A 12,246-nucleotide genomic window follows, 5' to 3' on the forward strand; every position below is an offset into this window, starting at 1 on the left:
GGGGCATAATATCAATGACCAAGTCACTGCAGGATCAAGCTGTCAGAAACATTTTGCACACATCCGATTGTTCAAAATTCCCAAGGACCTAGAACTTAAAAACATTATACGTCACAGTGCTCAGTGTTCCTGAAGACTGGTCTGGTCTACATCTGATAAGTAACACTGGAGGTCTAGAGAACTGCACATAATCTTGGAGTTAAATTACCACTCTTCCACACACTGCCCCAGTTTCCTGAGAGATGAACACATGGTTTTGACAGTACTTTCTTTTTGTCTTTCTAAATGCATAATTTACCACATTCAGTCTCCAGTCATGTACAACACAAGTAGTTATTTCATTCTTACCTGCAGATCATGGTGCCAGCACACAAATGGAACTCACATATGCAGATCCATAATGTTATCTGGGAGGGTGTGGATTCTCCTGAACAGTAGGNAACCTCCAAAAAGTGCGACAACACAATAAACACAACTGTACAACCTACATGTTTCACTAACAGGGCCCAAATAATAATAATACTTGTACAATTAGTACCAGTGGATTCAAGGGAAATTCGTTTACATGGTATGAATACTATGCCAGAGAAGCCCACATCAACATAACTTTCATTTTCCTACAATAACCTAATACAGCATGGTGGAGAAAAAACTTGCCACATTGGGTTCATGATTCACATCACCGTGCATTTGGGCAGGGAAGGGCCTGGTTCAGTTATCTCAGGTTATAACAACAGGGGCATAATATCAATGACCAAGTCACTGCAGGATCAAGCTGTCAGAAACATTTTGCACACATCCGATTGTTCAAAATTCCCAAGGACCTAGAACTTAAAAACATTATACGTCACAGTGCTCAGTGTTCCTGAAGACTGGTCTGGTCTACATCTGATAAGTAACACTGGAGGTCTAGAGAACTGCACATAATCTTGGAGTTAAATTACCACTCTTCCACACACTGCCCCAGTTTCCTGAGAGATGAACACATGGTTTTGACAGTACTTTCTTTTTGTCTTTCTAAATGCATAATTTACCACATTCAGTCTCCAGTCATGTACAACACAAGTAGTTATTTCATTCTTACCTGCAGATCATGGTGCCAGCACACAAATGGAACTCACATATGCAGATCCATAATGTTATCTGGGAGGGTGTGGATTCTCCTGAACAGTAGGCACATACCACATACATAGAATCAAATCTACTCCTCCCTCCTGCACCCACTGAAACACACATTATGCACACCATTAAAGATTTGACAGGAACTTATTAAAGATGAGCAGATGGCTTGTAATAATTTGGCCTTGCTCCTCACTACGCACACATTCTACTTGCCTCCAAGCTGCCTCTGATAAGTAGATTGGTCATCTGTCCATTTCGGTGCCTATACCTACAAATTCCCTATACTCAACAAGCAGTCCCAAATTTCCAATATATTCTAATAACAAGTAACCTGTATCGTATAACAGATCAATTATCTGTTGCTATCATCTAGAACTACATTCTGGCACAGCTCAGTTAGTTTAACTGGTGCATCATATCACTATGTATCCATGAGCAATTCTATGTTTCAAGATATCTCACATATCTAAGTATTTCTAATACTTATAAACCTTCACATTCCCAAAAACCTCTAACCTCCCACACTATCCCCACATTCAAAACTGCATGATATATAAACTTTGATATTCCTCACAACTGTCCAACTTCTATAACGCAGACAACCATTCTTATCTATCAAACTTCACAATTTCCTATAATTTACCAACTTACAGAAAATAATTCCATTCTCAAACATCACAAAGTACCTTGCTCCCCCATGTCACTTCTTTTTCCTCCCAGCATTCTGGGCCTCTTGTCTGAGAGTGTCTCATTTACATCGACATATAATAGGTTAGGTTGGGCGAGTTTACACCTCTACTGTCATGGGCAACTTACACCACCGTCACACAGTTTTTGCGGCAGTCTTTCTGTGTTTTCGACAGTACATCTTATAGTTTACCTTATGTGGCTTTCATCATGTAAAACCGTAATGTACCGGTTACCAACATACTGACGTGCCAGCATAAACCTACCCCCACTAAAACGTACGTACGTCTGTAATATTAATACAAATGAGAAGCACAATATATCATTGAAGGTCGCAGTGCGAGGGCCAGTTGTGGCTCACCCCTCATGGTCGCTGGCTTCCCACCGCGGCGGCCCGGGGTCGATCCCGGGGTCTGGTCAAGTGGGATTTGTGGTGGACAAAGTGGCGCTGGGACGGGTTTTCTCCGAGTACTTCGGTCTCCCCTGCCAATCTTCAATCCACCAAATTCTCCATCATGATAATCACCCGCGGCAAGCTACAATAGGCCAATCAGTGGCCGCCGTGCCGAGTGGACCCAGTTGGACTCCAACCGCCACTAAGGGAATTAAAAAAAATTAAGGCCACTAACAAATAATCCACTTAAAATCAAATACACTCCATCTTGATCAACCGATTAAAACACACATTTTACACATCACCACACACCTACCGCAAACATCACAATATATCACAATATCAGAGCGATCAGAGCCATCAGATCCATCACACCCTTAACAAATGTTGTACTGTCATTGGGGTCATTGGGTCACACAAATGCGATTCAATATATTGCAATAGTTGTATTGTGATTGGTTCTGACTATCTAGTTCAATCCGACGGCGTAGAGATGGCAGTAAATCCTTCGTTTCCCCCTTCCCCTATGACAGTTACTTACCCTTGGGTTTGATAGGTTAGATGGGTTAGATCGGTTAAATGGGTTAAATGGTGATGCGTGTTGTGTCAATGTTAACGACAGCATGTGTGCGGTATAATGATACCTCTTCAGTTTTTATTGTGGAGTTTCGCTGCTTGTGTTACATACTAGATTGCGTCTTACGGTTATTATAATATATATAATTAGGATATAACTTTGAATGTAAAACTCGTCTGTGCTTCTGCAAGCAAACGAAATAAAACATGAAGTTGGAAACTGACTAGAGCACTTATATTGGAATAGTTATGTCGGGGTTAATATATTTAAAAAAAGCCCGGATGTACAAGTGATGGACGTATTGTAAAGTGGTTACTTGATGCATGCTGTAATAAATTTAAAATCACAAGGATATTAAAATTCTGTTTAACCATTTAACACAACGGGTTTCTTAAATAAATGGCTTGTTGCTAATAATAAATTTGATCTTACATTACAGGTTTGAAATAAAATGGATATAACCACGTTATTTAAGGCCTGTGTGAAAACTATTCGAACTCGGAATAGGGCTTTTGGAGTGGGCGATGCTGACAGAAGCAGAATCTTTGGAACCAGGACACAGAAGAGTGAATTTACTATTAGAGCAAAGGAAGTTCTTGGTCAGATAACACGTCTGAGAGATTTTCTTCTAGAACACAGGAAAGCATATTTAAATTTTGCAAGTCATCTGTCAGACACTCCACAGATGACAGATGTAGAACGGGACAAGATAGACTTGGGGGCCCAGCGAATTATGAACACATGTTCTTATTTAATCCAAGAATTCAAGAAAGTGTCTCAGAAGTTGGATGGCTCCGCACAGTTGCTGGAACACAGGCAAGCAGTCCTGGACCTGGTTGAGAGTTACTTAAAGTCAGTGTGCAAGATTTACTCTGAGCAGAGAGCTATACGAGTAAAACGGGCTCTTGAGATCCAGAAAATGTCAAAGTTAGAGACAGAGTCTAAGAAATATGGTGAAAATTTTGTAATATGTAATAGTAACTCAGAAATTTTCCTAAAAGATCATAAAGAGAACAGAACTCAGAGTAGTCACAATTCCAGCCCAAGGAAAGTGCTGGAGACCAACATTATTACCGACAAACCTTCACTCTTTTCAGAAGATGATCAGCTTTCCACTGAGGAGATGCAGATGTTTGAATCAGAGAATGCCCAGTTATATAATGAACTGAATAGTTTGACAGAGGAAGTGAAGCAGATAGAAAGTAAAGTGGTGTGTATTGCTGAACTGCAAGAAATTTTTACGGAGAAGGTTCTGCAGCAGGATAAGGACATAGACAGGATTGCAAGTACAGTAATTGGAACAACAGAGAATGTTAAGGATGCCAATGAGCAGATACGGCAGGCTATCCAAAGGAATGCTGGTCTGAGGGTCTGGATATTGTTTTTCTTAGCTGTAATGTCATTTACCTTACTCTTTTTGGATTGGTACAATGATTAAAATCTCAGCAAAAAATTCTCAAAAATGTTTACATAAATATGGTTCATTTTAAAGTGGATGTGCAGATCATTGGAGAATAGCATGTTTATTCACTTCATTTAAGGCAATGAGTGTCAGGTGTATAAAATACTTATTATTTATTGTTAAAACACTGGGAGATGATAGCTTTATTAAATCATGATATTTATAATGCCTTAGAAAAGAAAAGCATACACACACACATTTATGTAGTAATCTTTGCAGAGTAAAAGGGAAACATATTTCTGTAAATAAATGTTCAGAAAGACAAGTATGTGTGACTTGTTCTTTGCCAGTGTTTTTCTTCAAATAAATTATACTCGTGTAATTACATTTATTCATTTCATCACATCACAATTAGCCTATTGATATATGACATATGTTAATATGTCATATATCAATACTTTCAGTTTACTTTTGGCTTCAATGGGCTATGTTTTGAGTAAACTCTGTCTGTATATGCCTAGTGTATTCAAGAACAGAATATCATTTGTGGTGTATATGTATGCCTGATGTCATTAGGCACCTCAGTAGTAGATCCAAGCAGGATGTAATATATATTAGATGTGACTTATCTACATTTCTTTTAATTTGTCCATCAAAACTGTTGGGACATTCACTGATATCATTATCAGTTGTAGAGTAAAATTGCTTTATTATTGCAATATGTGTAATGAATAACAGATCTCTTTCCTAACTTTTTTTAATTAGTGATGCAATGCCCATTAGCTTTTTAACAGCAGCCATCTTATAGCCTAATTATGCATGAATCACATATCCCATTATTGTAATAAACCTTGACTTGACTTTTGATTTGTTTCATTTTGGTCCATCACACTAACAGTTACAATTATAAAAGACAAGTCTGTCCAATGTGACTATTTCAGTTTTCTCACTTGATGATTCACTACCCTTACATGTTTCGATCCATTTGGATCATCTTCAGAGGCACCAAACACTTTTGAAATTAAAATTCATACACAGTACAGCAGGCCAAGAAATCGTAACGGACAATATTAAGAATCTCCTTACTCAAGTTACATAGGCGGCACAACGCGGCCACCTTGAAGAGAGATGACAGAGGTTATTGACACAAACCATATGGTTTATGAATTTTAATTTTTAACAAAGTTTTTAAAACTTTAAAACAACTTTAAATATTTCTATAACCAGAAAGGCTGCTGTGACTGATAGATGGAACATTGTGTACTTGGACTTTACATGTGTATTTGATATGACAACTGTTGTGATAGTGGTTTCAAAAAAGTGTTTTGTGCCTCTGAAGATGATCCAAATGGATCGAAACATGTAAGGCTAGTGAATTATCAAGTGAGAAAACTGAAATAGTCACGTTGGACGGACTTGTCTTTTATACTTGACTTTACTACTTCCATTTCCAAGTTATATTTGTCTGGAATCACTCACCATATAGGATTGCAATATTAATATTTTCAATGGGCCATTATCTAGTTTCTTTCAATAATAAACGAACAAAATCAAAGCAATCTGTCACATTGATCCATGGCAGAGTGCAGTCTTCCCGCACCTTCTTTGACACCACATAATATCAACATAACTCTACATTAAAACAATATGGCTGCTTTTGTCAACATAAANGAGAAGCCCACATCAACATAACTTTCATTTTCCTACAATAACCTAATACAGCATGGTGGAGAAAAAACTTGCCACATTGGGTTCATGATTCACATCACCGTGCATTTGGGCAGGGAAGGGCCTGGTTCAGTTATCTCAGGTTATAACAACAGGGGCATAATATCAATGACCAAGTCACTGCAGGATCAAGCTGTCAGAAACATTTTGCACACATCCGATTGTTCAAAATTCCCAAGGACCTAGAACTTAAAAACATTATACGTCACAGTGCTCAGTGTTCCTGAAGACTGGTCTGGTCTACATCTGATAAGTAACACTGGAGGTCTAGAGAACTGCACATAATCTTGGAGTTAAATTACCACTCTTCCACACACTGCCCCAGTTTCCTGAGAGATGAACACATGGTTTTGACAGTACTTTCTTTTTGTCTTTCTAAATGCATAATTTACCACATTCAGTCTCCAGTCATGTACAACACAAGTAGTTATTTCATTCTTACCTGCAGATCATGGTGCCAGCACACAAATGGAACTCACATATGCAGATCCATAATGTTATCTGGGAGGGTGTGGATTCTCCTGAACAGTAGGCACATACCACATACATAGAATCAAATCTACTCCTCCCTCCTGCACCCACTGAAACACACATTATGCACACCATTAAAGATTTGACAGGAACTTATTAAAGATGAGCAGATGGCTTGTAATAATTTGGCCTTGCTCCTCACTACGCACACATTCTACTTGCCTCCAAGCTGCCTCTGATAAGTAGATTGGTCATCTGTCCATTTCGGTGCCTATACCTACAAATTCCCTATACTCAACAAGCAGTCCCAAATTTCCAATATATTCTAATAACAAGTAACCTGTATCGTATAACAGATCAATTATCTGTTGCTATCATCTAGAACTACATTCTGGCACAGCTCAGTTAGTTTAACTGGTGCATCATATCACTATGTATCCATGAGCAATTCTATGTTTCAAGATATCTCACATATCTAAGTATTTCTAATACTTATAAACCTTCACATTCCCAAAAACCTCTAACCTCCCACACTATCCCCACATTCAAAACTGCATGATATATAAACTTTGATATTCCTCAAAACTGTCCAACTTCTATAACGCAGACAACCATTCTTATCTATCAAACTTCACAATTTCCTATAATTTACCAACTTACAGAAAATAATTCCATTCTCAAACATCACAAAGTACCTTGCTCCCCCATGTCACTTCTTTTTCCTCCCAGCATTCTGGGCCTCTTGTCTGAGAGTGTCTCATTTACATCGACATATAATAGGTTAGGTTGGGCGAGTTTACACCTCTACTGTCATGGGCAACTTACACCACCGTCACACAGTTTTTGCGGCAGTCTTTCTGTGTTTTCGACAGTACATCTTATAGTTTACCTTATGTGGCTTTCATCATGTAAAACCGTAATGTACCGGTTACCAACATACTGACGTGCCAGCATAAACCTACCCCCACTAAAACGTACGTACGTCTGTAATATTAATACAAATGAGAAGCACAATATATCATTGAAGGTCGCAGTGCGAGGGCCAGTTGTGGCTCACCCCTCATGGTCGCTGGCTTCCCACCGCGGCGGCCCGGGGTCGATCCCGGGGTCTGGTCAAGTGGGATTTGTGGTGGACAAAGTGGCGCTGGGACGGGTTTTCTCCGAGTACTTCGGTCTCCCCTGCCAATCTTCAATCCACCAAATTCTCCATCATGATAATCACCCGCGGCAAGCTACAATAGGCCAATCAGTGGCCGCCGTGCCGAGTGGACCCAGTTGGACTCCAACCGCCACTAAGGGAATTAAAAAAAATTAAGGCCACTAACAAATAATCCACTTAAAATCAAATACACTCCATCTTGATCAACCGATTAAAACACACATTTTACACATCACCACACACCTACCGCAAACATCACAATATATCACAATATCAGAGCGATCAGAGCCATCAGATCCATCACACCCTTAACAAATGTTGTACTGTCATTGGGGTCATTGGGTCACACAAATGCGATTCAATATATTGCAATAGTTGTATTGTGATTGGTTCTGACTATCTAGTTCAATCCGACGGCGTAGAGATGGCAGTAAATCCTTCGTTTCCCCCTTCCCCTATGACAGTTACTTACCCTTGGGTTTGATAGGTTAGATGGGTTAGATCGGTTAAATGGGTTAAATGGTGATGCGTGTTGTGTCAATGTTAACGACAGCATGTGTGCGGTATAATGATACCTCTTCAGTTTTTATTGTGGAGTTTCGCTGCTTGTGTTACATACTAGATTGCGTCTTACGGTTATTATAATATATATAATTAGGATATAACTTTGAATGTAAAACTCGTCTGTGCTTCTGCAAGCAAACGAAATAAAACATGAAGTTGGAAACTGACTAGAGCACTTATATTGGAATAGTTATGTCGGGGTTAATATATTTAAAAAAAGCCCGGATGTACAAGTGATGGACGTATTGTAAAGTGGTTACTTGATGCATGCTGTAATAAATTTAAAATCACAAGGATATTAAAATTCTGTTTAACCATTTAACACAACGGGTTTCTTAAATAAATGGCTTGTTGCTAATAATAAATTTGATCTTACATTACAGGTTTGAAATAAAATGGATATAACCACGTTATTTAAGGCCTGTGTGAAAACTATTCGAACTCGGAATAGGGCTTTTGGAGTGGGCGATGCTGACAGAAGCAGAATCTTTGGAACCAGGACACAGAAGAGTGAATTTACTATTAGAGCAAAGGAAGTTCTTGGTCAGATAACACGTCTGAGAGATTTTCTTCTAGAACACAGGAAAGCATATTTAAATTTTGCAAGTCATCTGTCAGACACTCCACAGATGACAGATGTAGAACGGGACAAGATAGACTTGGGGGCCCAGCGAATTATGAACACATGTTCTTATTTAATCCAAGAATTCAAGAAAGTGTCTCAGAAGTTGGATGGCTCCGCACAGTTGCTGGAACACAGGCAAGCAGTCCTGGACCTGGTTGAGAGTTACTTAAAGTCAGTGTGCAAGATTTACTCTGAGCAGAGAGCTATACGAGTAAAACGGGCTCTTGAGATCCAGAAAATGTCAAAGTTAGAGACAGAGTCTAAGAAATATGGTGAAAATTTTGTAATATGTAATAGTAACTCAGAAATTTTCCTAAAAGATCATAAAGAGAACAGAACTCAGAGTAGTCACAATTCCAGCCCAAGGAAAGTGCTGGAGACCAACATTATTACCGACAAACCTTCACTCTTTTCAGAAGATGATCAGCTTTCCACTGAGGAGATGCAGATGTTTGAATCAGAGAATGCCCAGTTATATAATGAACTGAATAGTTTGACAGAGGAAGTGAAGCAGATAGAAAGTAAAGTGGTGTGTATTGCTGAACTGCAAGAAATTTTTACGGAGAAGGTTCTGCAGCAGGATAAGGACATAGACAGGATTGCAAGTACAGTAATTGGAACAACAGAGAATGTTAAGGATGCCAATGAGCAGATACGGCAGGCTATCCAAAGGAATGCTGGTCTGAGGGTCTGGATATTGTTTTTCTTAGCTGTAATGTCATTTACCTTACTCTTTTTGGATTGGTACAATGATTAAAATCTCAGCAAAAAATTCTCAAAAATGTTTACATAAATATGGTTCATTTTAAAGTGGATGTGCAGATCATTGGAGAATAGCATGTTTATTCACTTCATTTAAGGCAATGAGTGTCAGGTGTATAAAATACTTATTATTTATTGTTAAAACACTGGGAGATGATAGCTTTATTAAATCATGATATTTATAATGCCTTAGAAAAGAAAAGCATACACACACACATTTATGTAGTAATCTTTGCAGAGTAAAAGGGAAACATATTTCTGTAAATAAATGTTCAGAAAGACAAGTATGTGTGACTTGTTCTTTGCCAGTGTTTTTCTTCAAATAAATTATACTCGTGTAATTACATTTATTCATTTCATCACATCACAATTAGCCTATTGATATATGACATATGTTAATATGTCATATATCAATACTTTCAGTTTACTTTTGGCTTCAATGGGCTATGTTTTGAGTAAACTCTGTCTGTATATGCCTAGTGTATTCAAGAACAGAATATCATTTGTGGTGTATATGTATGCCTGATGTCATTAGGCACCTCAGTAGTAGATCCAAGCAGGATGTAACATATATTAGATGTGACTTATCTACATTTCTTTTAATTTGTCCATCAAAACTGTTGGGACATTCACTGATATCATTATCAGTTGTAGAGTAAAATTGCTTTATTATTGCAATATGTGTAATGAATAACAGATCTCTTTCCTAACTTTTTTTAATTAGTGATGCAATGCCCATTAGCTTTTTAACAGCAGCCATCTTATAGCCTAATTATGCATGAATCACATATCCCATTATTGTAATAAACCTTGACTTGACTTTTGATTTGTTTCATTTTGGTCCATCACACTAACAGTTACAATTATAAAAGACAAGTCTGTCCAATGTGACTATTTCAGTTTTCTCACTTGATGATTCACTACCCTTACATGTTTCGATCCATTTGGATCATCTTCAGAGGCACCAAACACTTTTGAAATTAAAATTCATACACAGTACAGCAGGCCAAGAAATCGTAACGGACAATATTAAGAATCTCCTTACTCAAGTTACATAGGCGGCACAACGCGGCCACCTTGAAGAGAGATGACAGAGGTTATTGACACAAACCATATGGTTTATGAATTTTAATTTTTAACAAAGTTTTTAAAACTTTAAAACAACTTTAAATATTTCTATAACCAGAAAGGCTGCTGTGACTGATAGATGGAACATTGTGTACTTGGACTTTACATGTGTATTTGATATGACAACTGTTGTGATAGTGGTTTCAAAAAAGTGTTTTGTGCCTCTGAAGATGATCCAAATGGATCGAAACATGTAAGGCTAGTGAATTATCAAGTGAGAAAACTGAAATAGTCACGTTGGACGGACTTGTCTTTTATACTTGACTTTACTACTTCCATTTCCAAGTTATATTTGTCTGGAATCACTCACCATATAGGATTGCAATATTAATATTTTCAATGGGCCATTATCTAGTTTCTTTCAATAATAAACGAACAAAATCAAAGCAATCTGTCACATTGATCCATGGCAGAGTGCAGTCTTCCCGCACCTTCTTTGACACCACATAATATCAACATAACTCTACATTAAAACAATATGGCTGCTTTTGTCAACATAAAAGAGAAAAACAAAATTGCAGATTCCTATAGCCAACTGAGGATTATTTACCCATATGTACTGTTGAAGTGGTGAACTCTCGTGACATTTTTTTAATGCAGCATGAAAATTCAGTTCTTCATATGAGGGTAATGAGAGAAGAGATGAAGTGGAACTAATCTGAGCTACTTTCAATCAGTGATCCTGATATTTATTAAGGGACATCTGATGAATCTCATCCTTCATGCATAACCAGAAGGCAGTGGAAGACCCTTGAAATCATGCAGTGCCATGTCATTTAGTCTGATAAATATAAAAAACTAGTATTAGTCACTTACACTTCACAACTCTACTGAATTTTAGTACTTAACAAACAGTAAACATCTGGTAATGGCACAGAGTTAAGCACTTGCTTGTATAGTAATATCCAGAGCAAATTTTTATTTAAATGGCAAAACTGAGAATAACATTTTGTCCAACAAACCTATATATCTAGTCAACAGATACTTAGCACTACAAGCAATTCAGCACCACCACTAATATCCACAATTCAGAAATCACTACAGTATTTGCTAAGCCTTTACTAGCCATTCCCTGGAAAAGACTTCTAACGGTGGAGATTCTTCAGCTTCCCATGCTCATGCCCTCTCTTCACAGACTCCCAAGCATGGCTCCCTTGACTGACTAAGCTCCTTACTTGTAACATCTCAGCACAAACCACCCAGAACACATCATTCTTCTATTGTTGCATTTGTGTCCATTCCCAAGGGAACATGTTTACTGAGCTGTTCTCCAGAAACAACCACAATGCAGGCCATAGAAAACACTATTCTTCTGTTGTTGCAGGTGTTACCACTGTTTACAGAGTCACCACTTAGCAACCATATGCCACAATAATTTGTATTTATGTGCAGACAGACATGTTGACTATATGTGGTAAAGGCCTGCTGGATGAAATTTCACTGTATAATTGAAGCCACTTGATAGGAAGGGGTGTAGGTTCAAACTACATATTTTCTTCAAACTGCTCTTCAATTGAGCACTTACCTGTAAAAACTGTTGAACATCTCAGCTGGCATCTAAAGGATTTTGTAGTCATGTAAATGTGTCCTGAAATATTTCATAACTGGGGGGGGGGAAGAGTATGGG

The 12,246-nt window shown here is 38.0% G+C and overlaps 2 protein-coding genes across 10 annotated transcripts; both read left to right on the forward strand.

The window, feature by feature from the left end:
• The first annotated feature begins 2,744 nt into the window (after nucleotides 1–2,744).
• LOC111864035 (syntaxin-18) lies at nucleotides 2,745–4,564 on the forward strand. Of its 5 annotated transcripts, none has more exons than XM_023850981.2 (2): nucleotides 2,745–2,907; nucleotides 3,220–4,564. In XM_023850981.2, exon 2 carries the CDS (start codon nucleotides 3,232–3,234, stop codon nucleotides 4,216–4,218), a length of 987 nt encoding a protein of 328 aa, XP_023706749.1. In that variant the 5' UTR covers nucleotides 2,745–2,907; nucleotides 3,220–3,231; the 3' UTR covers nucleotides 4,219–4,564. The 5 variants fall into 5 exon arrangements, with proteins under 5 accessions (XP_023706749.1, XP_023706751.1, XP_033607190.1 ...); XM_023850983.2 differs by having other exon boundaries at nucleotides 2,745–2,835; XM_033751299.1 differs by lacking the exon at nucleotides 2,745–2,907 and adding an exon at nucleotides 2,916–3,026.
• Nucleotides 4,565–8,012: 3,448 nt separating this feature from the next.
• Nucleotides 8,013–9,832, forward strand: LOC111864033 (syntaxin-18). Of its 5 annotated transcripts, none has more exons than XM_023850977.2 (2): nucleotides 8,013–8,175; nucleotides 8,488–9,832. In XM_023850977.2, the coding sequence occupies exon 2, from the start codon at nucleotides 8,500–8,502 to the stop codon at nucleotides 9,484–9,486; it is 987 nt and encodes a 328-aa protein (XP_023706745.1). In that variant the 5' UTR covers nucleotides 8,013–8,175; nucleotides 8,488–8,499; the 3' UTR covers nucleotides 9,487–9,832. The 5 variants fall into 5 exon arrangements, with proteins under 5 accessions (XP_023706745.1, XP_023706746.1, XP_033607188.1 ...); XM_023850978.2 differs by having other exon boundaries at nucleotides 8,013–8,103; XM_033751297.1 differs by lacking the exon at nucleotides 8,013–8,175 and adding an exon at nucleotides 8,184–8,294.
• Nucleotides 9,833–12,246: the final 2,414 nt, after the last annotated feature.

This window comes from Cryptotermes secundus, unplaced genomic scaffold (genome assembly GCF_002891405.2).
Source record: "Cryptotermes secundus unplaced genomic scaffold, Csec_1.0 scaffold303, whole genome shotgun sequence".
Taxonomy (NCBI): Eukaryota; Metazoa; Arthropoda; class Insecta; order Blattodea; family Kalotermitidae; genus Cryptotermes; species Cryptotermes secundus.

Coding starts and splice junctions, on each gene's coding strand:
- LOC111864035 (XM_023850981.2), top strand. CDS start 3,232: ATGGATATAACCACGTTATTTAAGGCCTGTGTGAAAACTATTCGAACT.
- LOC111864033 (XM_023850977.2), top strand. CDS start 8,500: ATGGATATAACCACGTTATTTAAGGCCTGTGTGAAAACTATTCGAACT.